The sequence below is a fragment of the Manacus candei genome, unplaced genomic scaffold, assembly GCF_025592945.1.
Source record: "Manacus candei isolate 608988 ecotype Guabito, Panama unplaced genomic scaffold, ASM2559294v1 h1tg000025l, whole genome shotgun sequence".
Classification (NCBI taxonomy): Eukaryota; Metazoa; Chordata; class Aves; order Passeriformes; family Pipridae; genus Manacus; species Manacus candei.
This window is the reverse complement of record NW_026138073.1, coordinates 2,535,970-2,556,381: the sequence shown is the minus strand read 5'-3', so window position 1 is coordinate 2,556,381 and position 20,412 is coordinate 2,535,970. Positions and strand designations below refer to the sequence as shown.

Genomic DNA, 20,412 nt, shown 5'->3' with positions numbered 1-20,412 from the left:
CTTCCTGCAGGACCAGGGTACAGCTCCTCACTGCCAACAACCAGGTCAAGGTCCAAGGGAAGAGAATAGTCCATGACTCATCTCCAGGTACTCAAAGAACAGGTGGGAGCAGGGGAAATGTAAAGGAAAGAAAGTTTTGGATAAGAATTAACATCCAAGTTGACATTTGAGCCAGGGCCATCTCCTGTGTAAGGCAGTCAAAGGGGTGCAATTCTGGCAGGGATAAATCTGGCCCTGGAGGTCCAGCCCAGGCAGAGAAATCTGCTTTTAAGAGCTCTCCAATCTGGAGCAAACTCCTGCAGACGGGAAGTGACTGTGCTGCTGACAAGTGACAAGTGAACGGTGCCGTGACAAGTGAGAAAACTCCTCAGGACTATCAAATATTAAAAATGTATTCCTTACATCCCCCTCCCTCGGAGAGGGGCAGCTCCTCAGCTGTGCCTCTGGCCTGCAGATGGGCTTTGGAGCAGGAGCCCTAAGGCTGCATCAACACTTGCTGCTCAGTGCAAGTCCCAGGCTCAGTTCACAAGAGAACTTTAATATTTTATGCTGCTAACTCTGTAAAAGGGGGGGAAAATATAACAAAAACCAGATGTAGACCAGCTCTGTGCTCTGAGTTTCTTGGTGCATGAACAAAAAATCAAGCCAGCTTAAGGTTTATTTTTCCCCCCCACATCACCCTCTCTGTTTAATTTAATTGTGACCTTCCATTTTTTCCTCTAGAGAAGCTTGATATTACTTTGCAAAGGGCATTTTCACTCTTTAATTGAAAAAGACAATCAGGCTGTGGCAGAAATTATTGTTCCCCACCTTGAAAATTAGTGCCTGGATTGGCCATTCATGTCATTTAAGCTGAATTGAAGGCCCAGGGCCCGTGTGCATCCTAATGTGGAAATTACAGGTCCTCTCCCTTAGAAGCTCCAAAGCAATTTAACTAAATAAAGAAGCACTGATGAAGGTCCTTGGCTGATTACACAGCTTTGGAGAAGGACAAGACCCGGTGATTGTGCTTTTCCCTCTTGTTTTAGAAAGCTGCTCCATCAGGTTGAGAGGAGCAGGGCTTGGGGGGACGAGGCAGCTTTCTCTTTTAACCAGGGTAGGATGCAGCCTTCACCTAAGGTGGAAAATGAGAACAAAAGTGGGAATTACAGTTGATTTTTAACCTGGCCCGGTGAAAGGAGACACTCAGGCGTTGCCCAGGCTGATTGAGCTTCAAATCCTACAGATCTGAGGTGCCACAAGGCTCAAAGAGGGGAAGGAGCAGGAGAACTCAGCAGGTGTTGAGTGGAAAGTGCAAGTGTTTGAAAAGGAGGAAATGGGAGATGCTAAGCGGCTTTCAGACACCTTAATTAGAGATAACACCCCTCTTAATCTCAGAATTGAACTCATAGAAAATCAATTAGAACATTTAAAAAAATTGAGATTAGATGCTAACGGGAAAAGATTAATGTATTGACAGTATTATCCAGACAAAGGAAACTGTTCAGAGGGTTTGTTTAGCGAGTTTTGAGAGCTGGAAAGGAGAATTTACTTTCCAGTGAAAGTTGTAGGAGATGAGATTAGCCATTCCTTTGGGAGATGTATGGAGAAAGAAGGATATTTCCATAACACACCCTGTAATAACCAGTCTGGTCTCCTACAAAGCAATTGAGTACAACACTGAGGGGAAGCAAGAGACAGGGCTTGATGCTCAGGAGGTTTTCTGGGGTGAAGAGGCACAGTTTGTGTATGAAAGAGCTTTAGTGCCAACATTTTTGGGACTTCCTGTATGTGAAAGAAGAAAAAACAAACTCAAAATCTGGAATCTAGAATTTGAGACAATTTATAAGATCCAGCGAGCTTCAATTTTTCTATTCGTGGTTATAACTGACCTAAATTCTCTGAATTAGGCATCAAATTCAAACCCACAATGGGTTTCCTAATTCATCCCAGTGACAGCAAATGAAGGTGACTAATTGTCAGCTGATAGCACAGGTGCTAGAAATGCTTATAGCAAATCACAGCCATGAAATTCCTTGGAAAACTGTGGAGGTTGGAGTTTTAATCCCTTTTCCCTGTGATAAAATTCCTGTTGTGATCCATCACTCGCAGTAACCCCACTCATGTTGTGCAATAGCCCACAGGCAACAAGGGACAGGGGAAAAACTGGGATAGAAGTGATGGATCCCAGTTTGCCCCAGCCACATGGAATGGGAGCAATGGCATGGATTTGGATAACTTGTAAAGAGCTCTCCCTCCTGGTGCTTTAGCATTCACTGCACATTTCAATCCCGAGTAACTACAACTGTAATATTTGGGATTAGGGAATGACGAAACATTCGTGAGGGGGAAAAAAAAATCAAAAGTTCAAGAAAGCATGAAATTGCATTAATTCAGATGAACTGTTGTAATTATGCAAGGTGATAAATTGGAGTTTCTCTAATTGTCTGTAACAATTTCATGTATTAAAACACCCAAGTTTCCTTTTTTTTTTGCTCCTCAGTAGCACAGAGCTGTCCTATGTTCCTTCTTAAGATGGCCTGGTTTGGAAGTGCTACTGAGGAAGCTCAGGAATTTCAAACATGTGATTTTGAGATTGAAATGAATGAGTTGCTACTTTTGATTTAAATATGTTCCTATCAGACATATTTAAGAAGCAGCTCCCCCAATGCCAGGGAAATTGGTTGTATCTTCAGGCATTCTGTTGGGTAGTTAAATTTACCACTCTAACACCTGCAGGGCAGTTTTATATCAAAAAAAAGTTTATAAAAGGAACCCAGATGTGTGTAATAGTGGTGGTGGTGAAATTAGAATAAATGTATTAATGATACAGTCAGCAACTGGACAAGGCTTGGAGCAACCTGGGCTAGTGGAAGGTGTCCCTGCCCATGGTATGGGGTTAGAACAAGATGATTTTAAGGTCCTTTCCAACCCAAACCATCCTGGGATTCCATAATAACATCCTTGACCCCACTGAAGTACAGTTGGATTACACCTTCTCCCCATTTCCTCCCTTCATCCTGAAAACCTCCTTCACTTTGAGTATTCCCACTTTTATCAGAGAAAGTCCTGCCATTCCCTAACCCCATTCCCACAAAATGCCATGTGTTCTGGGTGTTCTCAGCACAGCCCTTCCTCACTGAGCTCTGCAAAAGTTCCCATTCTTGAGTCCATAATTCCCACCCTTCTCCAGGAAAGAATCCTGTGCATCTGAGCCCTTTGCTCGGCCTGACCTCGTTATCACACCCAGCTGGTTAATTGTTCTGTACCAACAGTCTGCCAACACGAACAGATCTGGAAATCAAAAAAAAAAAAAAAAAAAAGTTGTTTTTTTTGTTAAAACTCGCAGCTGAGAGAGCAACGGGGTGTGAGGGAACTCGTTGTTCTTCAAGTGAGATAAACACAGACAAAGAATGAAAGGAATTATGTAGGAACTAGGTGATAATTTATTTATAGACCTCTGCAGAAACACTGAAGTTAGCAAATATACCATCTGTTAAATAGTCAGCCTATTCCTGAGTGCATATTAGCAACCTAAATGTGTGCCAAACACCTGATCTTAGAGCTCTTATTTGATACTCTTCTTGACAAGCAACATTATGCTTTATTAGATTATGTCATGTCATGTTATAAAGCTGTGCTAGGTAACAGGAGAACACTGGTTTTGCTCTGTTGGGGTAAATTCCCACCCAGGGCAAAGAGAAGTGGTTTTGAGAGCAGTCAGAATTTCAGAATAACAAGAAAAAAAAATAGAATATCTACATTTGTATTCATCCTCAGGTAATTTTTTTATATCTACTTAACACATCTTAGCTTGTAAGTAACAACTGAAAATACACACGACCCCATAGGGAGGAAAATGGATGAAGAAATCTTTGGACAAAATAGAAACTTTATCCCCCTGGACTGCATAACAAAGGGACACCATTTTATAACTCATTACTGAACCCATCTGAATGAGGTATCATAATAATCCATGGGAGATGCTGCCTGCCTGGAGAAAGCATCCAATAAAGACAAAGAAACACTAAGGAACTATTTTTACTTTATTTTCCTTTGTTTTGCTCTCTTGGAGGTTTTTTTGTTAATTCTGTTCTACAATGATTCTTTATTGCAGAGACAGACACTGAATAAACTCACTTTGTACAATTATCTGTCAAAATCAACTTCACGTAGGGAAAAAAAAATCATTTCTGTTTAAACCTATGAAATTTTGGGGGGTGAGAGTTTGTAAAAGATGGGGTGTGATGAAGACCTCAGAGTCAAGCACTGGAATGGATTGTCTAAAGAAAATTTTTATCCCTAGAAGTTTTTAAAAATGGGTTAAATAAGGACATCAGGTGCTTGTACCTGTCATGGGGGAGATGAATAGATTAAATGATGACTTATGTCATCATTGCTTATATTTGTGATTCACTAAGGGATGAAAATCTTCTCTCCAGCACTGGAAAATCCAAGATGGTTTGTAGAACTAAACTACAAACATGTTATGGAAGAGCTCAGACACCTGCATAGGGTTTTTGATAGTCAAGGCTGAAAAGCGGAGATTAAAAAAGCAAAATCAACTTTTTCCCCACATGGCTTTAAACTGAGGGTGGGATTAGGTTGGATATTAGGAAGGAATTCTTGGCTGGGAGGGTTGGGAGACCCTGGCACGGGTTGCCCAGAGAAGCTGTGGCTGCCCCTGGATCCCTGGAAGTGTCCAAGGCTTGGATGGGGATGGGGCTTGGAGCAATGGGGTGGGACTGGATGAGCTTTAATGTCCCCTCCAACCCAAACCATTCCATGATTCCATGATATAACTAAAAGTAGTCCTGCTACCTATAAAACAGTGGATCCCCTCAGAGATCTACTGCTTTTTAATTATTCAAGTCAGGACCACTTGTCATGGTTTTAATGGAGAAACACAGACAGGTGACACCACCTAAAATTAGAGTAAAAATGATAACATGACATATTGTGTCATTAAACTAAAAATTGCTACCAGCAACTCATTACTTTCCAAATTCTATTCCAATTTCAGAGACAAGTATTACACAGTTAATTCTCAATTGTCATGAAAACCTTTTCCTGCTCCTGCACAGCACCTTTTCCCCCCCTCCCCTCCTTTCTGGGGTGTCTCATAAATGAAATTTTGTCCTCAGCAATAAAATAGGCCTGATTTTCCATAGTGAAAAGTATTGGAAAGTATTATTTAGGCTGCACAGATTTTCCATACTTCTCAAGAGTTTTTTGGGGTGTTTTTTAACTCAAATTTTGAGTAGAAATTGCAGTTTGTGTTGTACTAGCAGCTCAAGGAAAGTGACGGTAAAAGCAGACATGATCCTTCCTGTTAGTGCCTGAATCCCAAAAAATCTGAATGTTTTGCACCTTCCCGATATTTTTTTTATTTAATATAAAAAATAGGATAATTTGAGGGTCTTTTTACCCCTTCTCCCAGAGCACAAAGCCTCAGAGCAGCCATCCCAAACAAATCCTCATCTAAAGCCTTTGACAGTTGTCCCAGGGACCATTTTTCCACACCAATATTTTGTTCTGGCCTTTTCCTTCTCAGAAAACACTGAACCCCCCAGGAAAGAAAAAAATGAGATGGTAAATTTTATCAGAATGAATTTTCAAAATAGATAAATAAATCCACACATTCAGAGACAGGACTTCTAGGTATGAAACCAAACTCCAATTAACCATATCCCAGTTTTCTTTTTCAATTAGTATTACAGGGTGGATTACAACTAAAGAAATTGTTTTTCCCCCTATTTTTCTTGGTCTTTCTTGTCTTTTTTCCCTTCCTTTGATTACTTAGAGTGTAAGGCAGAGAACTATCCAGCAGGCAATTAAAAGAACATCAGAGTTTCAACCACTTTCCCAGTGTATTGACAGGAACCATCTATTGTGGCTGTGACAGCACAAGGAGGGGCTACACCTGGTTAATTCAATTCAGTCCCCTCTGAGGAGACAAAGTCTTCATAGGAGACCAATATCCAGGAGATGAAGAGGAGAAAAAGAAAAATTAACTGTGTAAAGTTCAACTAAGGGGGAGAAAATTGATATATTGACATAAATAGCTGAGCCTGGACAGGTAGAAATCGTTATTGCTTTGACCAACGAGAGCTGTTCCTCTCTGCTGAACTCTGGATCAGGGTGTTGTTCAGCTGATGAAAAATGGAACAATTGTTTGAAACAAGAATCTGCAGCAAGGTAAATAAAATAAGCTCAGGGCAAGCAGTTTGTGCCACTGCGGTATAAAGAGATTTAAGGGGAAGCAGATATTTGTTGTGTTAAAGCATATTTTGAATGCATTTCAAGCAATCGTTTCCCAAATGACTCTGACAAATAAGGGAATGTTTCTCATTAGGGTGAGAACTGGATCAAAAAGGAAATAATCACTTTTTTTTAAACTACATCTATTGTGTCATGTTTTGTGATTGAATTAGTTAAAGAGAATCGGACCAATAATTCTTCAGCACCTCAGTGAAAGGTGAGAAAGCAGAAGAGATTGAGTGTGGTGTTAAATTCGTTAAAAAAATAGCCCTTAACAGCCATAAAAAAATCACTCATGGGACATGGCCACAGACACATTTATACAGGAGATTTCCCTAAAGCATCACATGATTTCCTACTGAAAGTACCCTCTTTGTCCCCTTTAAAAGTAGTGCTAAATTTGCTAAATTTCAAGTCAACTAAAATCCATCCAGGTGCTGCAGCCAGTTTAGGACAGAGCAGACTCATCAAGAAGACAACATACCTTTATCATCCCTTAAACATCCACTCTGTGGGAGTCCTGATGAGGTTTAATTATCACTTGCATATACAGAGGAACACACCTGCTTCTTATTTCTATACAAAAGGAAACACCACAAAATGCATTATTTTTTTTCCCAACTCCTGTAGTTTAAGAGTCTTGTAAGTTCCAAAAAAAATGATGCTGGAAAAAGTAATGGAATAATGCCCTGGCTTGGCAAGGAGAAATCATAAATACAGACTCCTGGGGTTAGAGTAGAACTGATTTATTAAGTACTTTGGGAATACCAAAGGACTGGATGATCCTGGAGGTCTTTTCCAACCTTAACAATTCCGTGATAAGAGGTTGGATGGTCTGTTTTTCTGTGCAGTATTTCAATTCACAGACTGATATTATGCCATGTTATTGAATATATGAATCTGTTACTTTCATGGACTTATCAGGACGGAATTAACAGTAAATCTAATAACCAGGTTTTGTTTTCTCCTTCTCTTTCAAGATCTGGAAAACTTTGAAACCAGGACAAGGAGCACAGTGTCAGTGAGAGAAGGACAAGGAGTGGTCCTGCTCTGTGGGCCTCCCCCACACCATGGAGGTATGATGGATAACCCTACACTGCCTGATTAGCACTGGAATTTATTTGTGCATGAACTATCCGGGTTCACAACAAATTTGGATTTTATTTCTTTAAAAGACACTTCTTAGAAGTCCTTTTTTAATCGTTCTGTGGTTCCTTGAGGGACTAGAACGTGTCATTGTCCTTCGGGTGTGAAGTGGCAAAGAAAGCAGGGAGGCCTCAAAGAGCATCTGTGACACGTCTCAGCTCCTTCACACCCATGGAATGGCAGAGGAGAAGCCATCAGCTATTCCTTCTGCACCAAAACCACTTCAGGTCTGCATGGAAAGGCTTTTTTAGTGCTTGTCATTTCAATGCTCTAATTGGAATCCCACATTATACACATTAGATGTGTCTTCTGCTCTTGAATACCTGATTTTCTCCTTCCTGATCATCATAGAAAAATTTACATTGAAAGGGGTTTCTGGAGAGCTAAAGTGCCTGATTAAAGGAGAGTTGATTAGATCAGCTTTCTTGATATTTTTCAGTGTATCAGATAGAGAATGAAAAGGAGTTTTCTGAGGAATTGATTTGGGGGTGCCTTACATCTGTCACCATTACCTGCTGCTTCTTCCTCACCATAAGACCCCTGAGACCTTCCTTTCCGTGTGAGGTAAAGTCCAGGTGACACAAAATGAACCAGGGATGGCCTGAGCACAGTGTTCTAAAGTTTTCATCTGAGGCAACCCTAAGTATGGGGCGGAAATTTCCTTTTCCCCCTTTTTATAGCTCTATTACCACCTCCAACATCAGCATTTACAGAGCAATGCAAAGGCTTGAACAGGTGTGGGATTTTTTCTTAGCATTTTTTGCACCTACCAGAAGTGAGAAGCCCTTGAGTGATCTTTTGAGACTTAATTTTCCCCCTCCTGGCAGTGACTTCCAAAAGTTTTGAACCACATACCTTCACAAATCTCTTATGGGGTGCTAGAACCAAGAACAAAACTGTTTCAAACCTTCTGAAGTCTGGAATAAGAACTTTGTTTTCCTAACAGAACTACCTGAAGAGGATGGGAAATTTGGAACAGCAAATGTATATTAATAAAGGGGAAATATTACTAACACAGTCACCAAATTGCCTTGTCCTGGACTTAAAGAATAACCAGGTTTTTTGATGACTTATGTCCTGCTTTTGGCAGTGACTACACACCCACAGGAGCTGCGGTTTTCCATGTGCCAGTTCCAAAATCCTCAATTCTTCTTAAAGAAACAGTTATAATTCCCAGGAAAAGGTAAATAGTGATCTGTAAAGAGGATACAGGATATCAGAGAGGGAGAGAAAGCCATCAATCAGTTTAAAGGCCTCAAGTGCTGAAGAGAGAGGCAGTGTCAGCTCACTGGGTGTTCACAGCCATGTGGAAGGAGGGTATAATCCAGGAGATGAAGGGAAAGCTGGTCCATAAGGGCAGAAAAGGCTTGGAAGGGTTCCTGAAAAGTATCAGTGGGACAGACAGAAAGACAACACATCCATCCTTGAGCCACTGAACTACATATTTTTTCCTCTTGCTGTAGGGGAAAATTATGATTTGGCAAATAGGACCGAGTAGAAGAAAACACTCAGACCAAACAAATAGTTACCAGGTGAGTTGCCCCACATTAATTGAGCTGACAAAGTGCTGTCCATGAACAAAGCCTTTAGCACAGGGTTCCTGGAGCTGCTCACCAACAGGCCTGGAAAATGCATTAGTTGAAATAACAAGTCTCTAAAGAACAGAAACCGAGTTCTTTGGTCATCCATAAACACTGTGTTTAGGGCTCAAAATTATATACCACGGGGAGGAAGTACATGGTGTAAACTCTGATAAGTCATATGCTATCTCAGGATGCTTGGGAAGTTGTTTTTATTGGAAAGATTGTATATTTAGGTCTTTCATTTAATTGGAAGCCTTGCCTGACTCACAATACCTGCAGGAGAAAGGATTGCTGGCTCTGCTTACAGCTCCCACTGCAAGCATTCTGTACAGTACTTTAAATTTGGCAGGAATTAGATGTCAAGGAGTTTGGAAGATAAACCACAGCAGCAGGAAAAGAGTTGCCTTTCCTATAATCTAATGACTTGAAGGAAGACAGAAAACCTCTGTGCAGCAGTTGTTTGAAGCAGCTGTTATTAATGTAGTTATTTCGAAATAAGACACACTAAGTAAAACCTCCTGCCAACCTAAAAAAAAAAGTCAGTACCTGCTTCCTCTAACTTTAGAAGTGACAGAAAGGCAGGAGGCCAAAAAAAAACCAAGGAGGTTTCATTAATTGAAGTTTCCTCCCATGTAACATCAAGAAGTAGGAACAGGCAGGTGGAAGAAGAGCTCAAGAAGTTTTTCTGGTGTCTCTGGTCTCTAGAGAAGTGTTTCACTTCTCTTTCTACCCCTCTCTGCAGAGATCAGGCTTATCTAGTCCTCCACCAGAGCAGCCTGCAGTTAAACTCCCTGCTGAGCTCACAGCAAAGCTCAGCAGATGTTGGGTCACTCAGCTGTTAAAGTGCTTTCCACGATCAAAAAATATCTGAACTATTTAAAGCTTCTGTGTCATTAAACTCAGTTTTCCGATGCAGTTGACAAGGGAAGATGTGCTACTTCTTTTTGTACACATTTCATAACTGAGACTGCATTGATATAGAAGAGAAATTCTTGATCATAGAAGAGAAATGAGTTATTTCAATTGAAGAGAGAAGGAAGAATGTATTAGTCAGCTAAAAAAAATAAAATTAAGAAAAAAAAATACAAAAGGGCTGCTCCAGCAGTTTTCTTGTCAGCTTTAGACCTTTAACTACCACTTAGAGAAAAAAACTTCGCAGAACTGTACTAAAACTAATCTTAAAATTGTACTAAAACAACCCTTAAACCAAGAGAACCTGTGTTATATTATTGTGAACAAATATTAGGACAAGCATGAAAGAAAAAAGACCCACCTACGTTTGTATCTTAGATCAATTAAGACATTAAAAATTAGTTACAGCTAATGAGCTAAAAATCAGAGCCTGTAATTAACTTTCAAAAGCCAGAGCAAAGCTGCCCCAGGTTACCTGATCCAGCCTAAACCCTCCCTCCCCTCACCTATTTGTGCCCCAGCCTCTGCTGTTGTTATTTATGAGTCTCATTAACACACCTTACAGAGTTCAACGTGTGACATCCCTCTGCTTGTTAGGGAGGCTCAGGAGTGCAGGGGTGGGCAGGGAAATTGTATTTTTTCCCGAAACATCTCCACTTCTCTGGCTTAAGTTCTTCAGGTCAGCTGGTTTTCCCTGCATAACCAACACATAGCAATATTTTACAGTTGAAAAATAGTGTTTTATACAGAGCTGTGAGGCAGAGGAAGCTGGAGGAAGCCTTAATTTCTGCAGCTACGCACGAGCCTGACCTGACTCTGATTAAGAAGCTGCTGCCTAAATGGTAATACTTGACACCAGACTATGGGGTGGACTGTTGTTCATTTATTTTCTTAGAAGTGAAGGCTGATCTAAAGCCTGTTCCCTTCAAGCTGGCTCCCCGCAGAGCTTTAAGGAAGTTGCTAATCTTGTTAGGAGCAGCGGGATCACTCCTGCATTTGCATTTATTTGTGCAGAAGAGCTGGGAGCTGAGGCTGTGGGATTTCTCTGTGCTGACACCGCCGTATTGAGCCTGCCTCAGAAAAATAAAACACTCTTAAGGAAGTAGGAGCCCTGTGGACCTGCTTAGAGGGGGGATGTGCCAAATCCTCAGCCAGCCAAGGCTGGGGAAGGAGGTGCACGTGGAACTGGGTGTGTGCAGAGGATGGGATGAGATGTAAAAAGGTCTTTGATTTCTGCATTTTATGTGAAACGCTGCACTTGAGAAAACGCATAATCTGAGAAGGTTTGAAGTGTCTCCCCCTTTATAAACTGAGTGCCTCAGTCATGGGCCGAGAGTCCCTTTCTCTCTGCTCCCGTGAATCTTTAATCCAGCTTTCCTGCAGCTCCTGTACAGAAAAACTTGCTTTGGGCATCTTCAACATCATATGAAAAGTGATGACTCCAGAGGGAAAGTTACAGCCAAAAAAAAAGAAAAGAAAAATGAAACAGAGGGGAAAAAAGCCCCCAGAATCTTTGGTGTTGCTAATGGGTACCTTGTGTAAGCCCTTTTATGCTGAAGCCCTTTCCTGGTGGTTTCTGAAATTCAATAATTCTGGGACTGTCAGAGGTATGAAGTGTGATCCCAGCTGCTGCCCATCCCAGAAATCCTGTGGCTAGATGGAAATTGAAGAACAAACTAAAAAATAATAGTAACTATGGTTGTTTTCCCATCAAACAGCTGGCAGAAAGGATTTCCAAGTTCTTTTAAGCTCCTTCATTAGCAGGTTGTGATCTCTTTGTCAGGTCCCCTCTTTGCCTCCTCCCTCTCCTGCTCAGCACTACCTGCCCCAGCTCTGATTTACTCACAGAAATGAATGTGACCCTAAAAGTGACACCATGGGACTTTTGGTCCTTTCTTTTGCTCATTTGATGGATGTGCTGCAATCTGAATTCTTCAGATCGACCCCAAATGGAAAAGTTTAAGTTATAGTAACTCCTTTTATGGTGCAGCATTGGATTTTCTACTCTGTTACCTGTTGATTTAACTTCCTAAGAAAAGACACTGTGAAAGGGATTGCTGGTATTATGCCTTAAAAGAGAGGAAGAAAAGTTCCATCTCCAAAGTTTAGTTCCTTTCTCTTGAGATCTCATCCAACTCCCACTGAAGTTAATTAAAATTAGGGTTTCTACAGAGTTTGGTGGAGCTGAATTAGGCTCTAGGCAAACATGGCCTAGGGATGGGTGAGGATGAACCTGCAGTTAGGAGAGAGACAGTGTTTATATCCCTTAGACTGGGGGGAAAAGGGATTTAAATATGAAAAGGAGGGGCCTATGCTTATTCTCAGTTAATGGGAAAATTCATCAGTAGGCCCTAAAGCAATGGTGGAGCACAGACAGAGAGTCACAGAAACTTTGGAAAATGAAGTCAACTGGAACCTCCCGAGAACTGAAATCAGGACACAAAAGGTTTGGTTCTCCTTTGCTGATTAATTAATTCACAGATTGACCTCCTGAAAAATGTCTGCACAGCACAAAGTTGGGTTTAATAGAATTTTATTATAATCTGTCCTGCACAGAGAATTCAGCTGCATCACCAGGTCCTGCAGCAGGAATCTGCAGGTCTGTGTGAGGAGGAAAACAGGGGTTCCAGCTGGCAGGAAAAGTTCTCAGGGTGAGATCTGAGGAGATGGCAGATCCAGGGTGTTTGTTCCACACAAACCCCAAGCTGACAGCGCACTGTTTAATTGAACACACATTAAAGAATTTACCTTGCAAATCTTCAGCATTTTCTGTAGAGTGCCCAACTTGCAGTTCAGAGACCTTCAAAGAACGAGTTGAAATCAGAGTTTTGCCCACACCAGTCACTTTGTCTGTTTGTCCAGACAAACTATAGTCAGCAAACTTTGTGCCTGAGACAGGCAAACAGTCTGTATATCTCTGGAAGACATTTCAGCTCGTGGTTACATCACTTATTTCTAGCTGAAAATCCCTCTCTTCTGTAAATAGATGCTTTAACCAGGCACCTGAAAGTACATGGGCATTAAAAGTGAAAACAGGGGGGTTTATCCTGTGTGTGAGCACATGTTCATGTGCACACGTGCTGTGTTACACTGAATTAATTGTTTCACACTCCAGGTTTACTGTAGACCACAAAAAAGGTTTAAGCTGTAATAAAACAGTGCCTGTTGCAGGATTTAGCCAAGTATAGAAAGAGTCATTGATTGCTCCCTGGAGGTGCATCATTTCTAATGAGACTCCTAAAATGTTGGAAGCTGATAACATAAAACTCCACAGAACTAGTGGAGTTTGCAGACTTATTACCATCCTGTTCCCAGGCTGGAACTGAGGGGGGGGGAAGGAACGTAAATAATCTTTTCCGAATGGGGTTGTTGATGGGGGAAAAGTGGAAAAATGAAGCTGTTGGCACAACACTGCTGGCTTATGAATTATGCATTTAATTAAGGAAAGCTAAACTGGTAGATTTTGAAACTTCTGATTTACTGTGGCTTCTACAAGGCAGGATTTCAGCCCTGCTCCTGCTGGTGGGTGTTGCAGCGATGTGGAGCAGCAGCACAGCAGGGCTGGCAGGACACCTGGGATGCACCCACCTTGCAGCAGCTGAGGGATGAGCTCTGAACCTGCTCCTCAGTGCCCAAGCCTTGGGCAAAATTTCTTGCCCAAAGGCAAGGTTCTTGGAGAGACATCTGCCTTTCCAGGGTGGGATAGTCAAATAAATCAGTTTAAATAGCCTGGACTGTAAATACACATTATTGAGGTTTGCATTGTGAAATATTGTATGAAAAAAGGTGGCAGAAAAAGGCCAGGAAGTGAGAATAGGACAAGAACTGCAGAGTAGAATTAAGTATGGAAGATAAGGAGACAGGATCACATACAAAGTAATCACCAAAATACTTCTGTGCAGTTGAGCTCTCCACTTCATGAAAATCTAATGACAAAGCTCCATGGTCCCAGTTTCATTTTTCCATATTCGGAGTGAGGAAAGGAGCTGTAGCACTGCCCCCTCTCAAAAGAGAGATTGTAATTCAGAATAACAATTTAGGAAAATAATACAATAAGTACGATTATACAGACAAACAGTTGGTTTTAACCCACAAAACCCAAATGTATAACCCAGCACCCTGGGGCATGAACAGAGTGGTGTTCTTTGGGCCCCCTGAGTCCAAAGTAAAAGGAGAGGGAAAAACCTGTTGGTGAGAGTGCTGGTGGAGTCTGGTCAGGAGTGGTGGTTGCAGTCTGGTCAAGAGTGGTGGTTGCAGTTTGGTTGAGAGTGGTGATCTGCAGTCTCCCTCTGGATCCCACGAGTGGTTAAAAAAGTTCCAAGACCCCAAGATTATATATCCTCCAGTTCAGGTAGGAATGCCCAGTACCTACCTCAGGGCAGGGAGCTCCACAATGGGTGTGAGGACAGGAGCACCCTCCTATCTCCAGGCCTCTGAACACCCAGTTTGTAGCCTGAGGAGTCAGGCTGCTCTGGGCAGAGGGTGTAAATGGTCTATGATAATGGTTTCTGGGAAATGGCATGGAAGGCTGTAGAATACACAGTTTTGGGTTACACCCATCCAGTGATGAACTGGTCCCAGCTGTTCTAACTAGGACATAGACCATTTAAGGTCACTGTGCAGTAAAACAGAACCAGCCAGTGAGAAGCTCTTGACTGTCTTTTGGGGCATGCTGATGAACTGTAGCAATGAGAATGACGTGTTGCAGTCACAGCTTATCAATATGGGTGTTGTTCCTGTGTTAGTGAAATTGTTGGGTATTCGTTGCCAAAATGCAGCTCTGACAGAAACGTGCCTTGTTGCATTTGGCAATTTAACAGAACTTGAGTCAAGGAAGGAGCAGTTTGCCTACACAAATGTTGCTGAAGAGCTTGTGAAACTGTTCAAGAAGCAAATAGAGCACGATAAAAAAGAGGTGATTTTTGAAGTTTTAGCTCCCCTGGCAAAAAATGATGTCACTAAGCTGCAGCTGGTTGAAGCAGGTCTGGTGTTTTTCAGGCTTGTCCTACACGTGGCTGTTCAACAACGACACCCTGGACCTTGGGGAGGACGGCCGACGCTTTGTCTCCCAGGAAACAGGGAATCTGTACCTGGCCAAGGTGGAGCCCTGGGATGTGGGGAATTACACCTGTGTGGTGACCAACAGGGAGGCACAGCAGAGTGCCAGGGGACCTCCCACCCCCCTCACCCTCCGCAGCGACGGTAAGAGCCTGGGGGGTTTGTCTGCCTAAAAACAGGCAGTGGAGCCATAAAACCTACATTCCATAAGTTTTAGGATGGCTTGCTGGCCCCTTTAGCTTGTTAGTACCTTTGGACAAAAAACTCCTAAAGTGCTGTATCATCATTCTTTGTGAAGCTTCAACAGAATCAGGCAAAGTTTTTCTGGCTGTAAAAACACCCTGAGGAAGAGAAGTAACACCTGACTTAGTCAAAGTTACTCAGGGGCTTTAAAACCATCCCAGAAGGTGTGATACTGCACCAAAGGAGAGGAAGAGAAGGTGAAAATGGGGTCTTTTTGGGACCTCTGACTCAAATTTGGGAGGCATGTCAGGGGTGTAGCAAGGGTGGTGCTGTGGGAGGGATGGTTTGGGAAGCGGGTGTAACAGATGAGGGAACGTCCAAACATTGTAATTAGAAGCTGAATATTGTAGTTAGAATTTTAATATTGCACTTAGAATTTGAATATTGTAATTAGGATCTGAATACTGTAATTAAATCATGGTATAAAGTTGTAAAGCCTATGCAACTCGGGATGTGCAAAATATTCCTGTGCACCCTCAGCACCATAATATAGGAGAGATTTTTGCCTTTTAATACTCAAAAATAGTCCAGAGAATTATTTCTCCTGTTTTAAGGTATCAGCTGCACAAAACCAACTGGTCCTGCTCTGGTTGTTGGGAATTCACACCCCTGAACATCCCTATGGAGGTAACAGGCTCCCAGGATAGGTTGTGCATCAGGACACGATCCCACAGCGTGTGCTGGACTGAAGGGAGATTTGAAGTGTCAGGACAGGGCTGATGAGATAAACATGCAAAGGAAGCAGTGCTCAGTGTCACTGAAAAGCAGCCAGAGGATGTCACATGGTACGTTAATATTTCTCATCTCAAACCTGTGTCGAGGTTTAAATCCGACAAAGCTTCCTAAATTTATAATCTAACTATAGCTCAAATATCAGCCCCAGAAAGCTGCTTCCAAATGAGTCACTGAGGTGAGGAACTCACCTGCACATGTACAAATACCTCTCTGGCAACACTTTGTAATGAAATGTTCACAGTGAGGAATACAGACATGGGAAATCTTTACATAAAGTTTGTTTTGTAAATTTACCCACCTAAATTTCAATATACTTGTACTGTTTGCAAAGCAGCGGTGACAATCAGGAATGAAACTCAGCATGGAGTTGGATTTCCAGGATAAATAAATCTCAACAGTGCATTATGGAATAATACTTTCACTGTGACACTCTGCTGTTCTGTGACAATCAGATCACACAAAGCGAAGTCATAATTCCCCAGCTCAAAAGTTAATATTTTGGTACAAATTGTGATTGTAAATTCTGAAGATCTTTTCTGACTCTTCTTTATTTTTTTTCATTTTCGTCACCCCATTCCTTTTGTCAGGCTCCTTCTATCAGTCTTTTTATCTTCTCCCATTCACTTTGGTGGCCTCTGGGTTGGGTCCAAAGCTGGCAGCAACAGTGGAAATGTGCAACATCACCCAGATCCCCGTTAAAAATTAAATATAAAATAATATAAATAAGGATATAAAATAAGAACTGGTTCATCTTCAATGTGGGGTCTGGGCAAAGACACTGTGCAGGAAAAGAACTGATTTATATTCATCCCTGCTGTTGCAACGAGTTCCACTGCAAGATGCATAAAAGGCATTTAAGAAGTTCAGCTCAAAGTTTAGTTTCCCAAATCAACCCCCAAATCTGCTGCAAAATTAAATGCCCTAAATTGATACTGGATTATCTGGGCTTTATCAGATGTTCAGCCAGATTTTCAAATGCGATAATTCCATCTAATTACACCAGCCTTTCTCGAGTCTGCAGCTCACATTTGGGTGTTTTAAAGAAGTTTGAAGCGTTTTGAAAGTATTTTGGACTGAGAATTCTGTAGTTCTCTTGCACCCAGAATCTATTTATTGTCCTGAGCAGTGACTAAGGTTAAAGGCATTGTTTGTTAACACCTCTTGGCAAGAGATGTGAACTCTAAATTATCTCTGAAACACTAATCACTAAATTCTTTTACACGTAGAACTTGTATAAAGTCATGTTCCTCAACTCCTAAATGTAGGGAACTCACAGATTTCCCAGAAGTTTCCAGCATGGGGTTGAATTCCACCCGGAAGGTTCAATCTACTCCGTCCTGTGCCGATTGCCATGGGTGGAACGTGAGGCTCTGACGTGATTAATGCCACCCCTTTCTTTTACACCGAAATTCTGTTGTGCTAGACAGGTCTGGGGCTCAACTGGAGTGAGATGTTTTGATGTTCAACAGGTGTGATGGGGGAGTACGAACCAAAGATTGAAGTCCGTTTTCCAGAAACAACGTACGCGGCGAAGGGCTCGTCCGTCAGGCTGGAATGCTTTGCCCTTGGAAAGTAAGAGTTTGCTCTTTTATTAAAATGGGGGTTTTGACACTCTCCTACAAGGAGAAATATTGGCTTTCTTGAATTTGCCCCTTAGAATTTTTTTGGTCAGAGTGCGACTCCGTGAAACTTATTTTTTTAACCTTGGTTTGATGGTTTCTGTGCAATGTGTTGGCAAGGAAATGAGAAAGAAAACTGCACTATAGCTGAAGCTCACTGGATTGCAGCCTGAAGCAGGGGGAGGAGGTGTGGGAAGGGGGGGGGAAACCAGAACAAAGATTATATTCCTTGAGAGCAGTTTTAACTCTGAGATGAGACCTGACTCCAGGTGACAGCGTTCAGTGCGACTGCACAGTCACACCTGATATACAGCAAAATAGGATTTCTTTCTGTTTGTGTGACATCATAGAATGATAGAGAGGTTTGGATCAGAAGGGACCTTAAGGATGATCTTGTTTCACCCCCTGCCATGGGCAGGGACACCTTGCACTAGCCCAGGTTGCTCCAACCTGGCCTTGAACACAGCTTCTCTGGGCAACCTGTGCCAGGGCCTCCCCACCCTCACAGGGCAGAATTCCTTCCCAATATCCCATCTAAACTCACTCCCTGTCAATCTGAAGCCATTCCCCTTTGTCCTGTCCCTCCAGGCCCTTGTAAGCAGTTTTTCTCCATCCTTCTTGTTGGCTCCTTCAGGTCCTGGAAGGCCACAATTAGCTCACCCTGAAGCTTCTCTTCTCCAGGCTGGACAATCCCATCTCTCCCAGCCTTCCCTGCCAGCAGAGCTGCTCCAGCCCTCTGATCATCCTGGAGCCTCCTCTGGACTCACTCATTGCTCACAATTAAATTTAGGGAAGCAGGTTATGTTTCAAGAGCACGTGGACTCTGCAGGATGGATCCAACAGATCCTTCAGGCACCCTTGTCTCCACAGTGGAGCTGAGGAGCTCTGGGAAGCTCTAACAGCAGCCTTTCCTTCTACTGACCCACTTTCCTTGCAGTATTTTTCCAAGTTTACTTATCCTACTCTCCCCATTCCCTGTGTTCAAGGAGCAGGTGGTGAACTGAATCAGTGGAACCAGCCCACCAAAACCAGTCTTTCCAGTGAACATCCCTTTTCCCTGGAAAAGCCAAAACAACCCTCAGATTGTTGACCTCTATTTAGTTTAAGTTCACTTTGACAATCCCTTTTAAGGCTGTGAGCTTTTAAAGTGTTTAGAGCTTTCCCAGAGGTTAAAAGCCTGACTTGCAGACAGCACAAATTAATCAAACGTTCCTCTGGAACCTACGCTGGGAAGGAGAAAAATAAAGCAAATAAGAAGTTAATAAGATCGAAATGGCCTCGCCTTTCAGATGAGATTTCTATATAAACTAATTTTACAGCTAATTTTTATTAAAGGTATGTGCATTTTTTGGCCCAAAACAAGTACCAGACTGGAGCACTCCTGCTGAAGCTGATTTTCTTTTCCAAATACTGTCAAGCTACTTCTCTTTAAATACCTCCTTAATTGTGTTTTAGTCCGTGCAGGCTTTACATTTCAAGTTGTCATTTCATATTCCCATCTGTTGCATGGGAAGCAGGGAACAATGAGACATTGGCTGCAGAAAAGTGTTTAAAAAACAGAGTAAATGAGATGTACAAAACAGTGATACCTTATTGAAGGGGTAAAGACGGATCATGTTAATATGATGCACAGATTTTACCATTTTAAGAACATCTTAAGGACAAAAAAGTGAACTGTGAGGACACATAGACAATGAGATCCCTCAGGGAGCACAGTATTTTCTGTGCAGTGCTTAGAAATGGAATGCCTGAGAGGGTTAATGCAGCCTTAGAGTATTTTTTATTCTTCTTATATATATTTTTCTTCTTCACTGCTGCAAGGAGTGCTACCATACTTCCCTGGAGTTCTACTGCCTAAACGCCAGTGATCCATGGGCCAAAATCCATCACCCACAAACTCTTTATCCAAGGCTGATGTGCATCGTGTGTTTGGGGGGCTGTTTGTGAGCAGAGGCTCTTTAGTGGCATCACTGGAGAACTTCTCCTCTTGGATTTTATATTTTGTTATTTGTCTGTCTCATATAGAAAAGTATTTTTTCTCTTTTCCTGCTTTTTTTTCTCCCTGAACACAGCCTTGAACCACATTTGCACCAACACATCGACGCGTGCAAAAGGCTTTATTTTTAAATAAAGCTTTATTTTTAAATAAAGCGTTTCTGTGTGAATCAAGCAAGAGAAACAGATTGCAGGTGAAATGCTCTTAACTTATTAGACAAGGAGAGATTTCTCCAGGTATGTAGGTGATTAGTGGCATTGTGAAAAGCTGGAAGTTTCCTGCCTCCAGCTGTTTGCAGTCACAGTCAGACCCATCCAAACGCAGCAGCACCTTTGGATGCTGAAATTCCACTAAAACTGGTCCCTGCTATTGTCTGTTTATGTTAAAATCAATTCAGCCCAGCATTTGTTGAGCTGTACCTCTGATCTGCCACGAGCACTGAGGGTTATTATCTCACTCAGGTTTCAGAACTGCTTTCCCATTATCCATAATTTTCTATATTCCCACTGTTAGTCCGGTGGTTCAGACAATGCTGTGGCTGCTGCTCCCTGTGTTCTGTGAATAACAGAAATCTTTCACGTTAAAGGCAGATTATAGACAACCCGCTGGGGCTTTGGGCTCCAAAAGTCTTAAATGCGAGTAGTTTTACGGTATTTAGAGAAATAGCATCTCTTTTCTATATGGAACAGCAAATCACACCTATTGGACTCTGCTCAAAAGGCACTTCCACGTTTAAAATGCAGGTACAAGAGGCCAGAGTTTAAAACTCGGTTTAAAACACCTTAAAGATGCCTTATTTCTTTTTTCCCCTGAGGGAACTCAAAGTCTCCTTCAGCCTGGCCGTGGGGCACCCTGGGGCAGGGACATTCCACAAAAATCT

At 42.1% G+C, this 20,412-nt stretch overlaps 1 protein-coding gene across 5 annotated transcripts in view; it reads left to right on the top strand.

Annotated features, from left to right (window-relative positions):
- CNTN6 (contactin 6) overlaps positions 1-20,412 on the top strand; it is a 130,338-nt gene that overhangs the window by 63,386 nt on the left and 46,540 nt on the right. For 4 of the 5 annotated variants that reach the window (XM_051788642.1, XM_051788640.1, XM_051788641.1 and 1 more), the window contains 3 exons: positions 7,221-7,316; positions 14,880-15,083; positions 17,387-17,489. In XM_051788642.1, the coding sequence (XP_051644602.1) occupies positions 7,221-7,316; positions 14,880-15,083; positions 17,387-17,489 (403 nt within the window). Of the gene's footprint in view, positions 1-7,220; positions 7,317-14,879; positions 15,084-17,227; positions 17,280-17,386; positions 17,490-20,412 lie in introns of those variants that run through there. The other variant, XM_051788643.1, reaches the window with a different exon arrangement.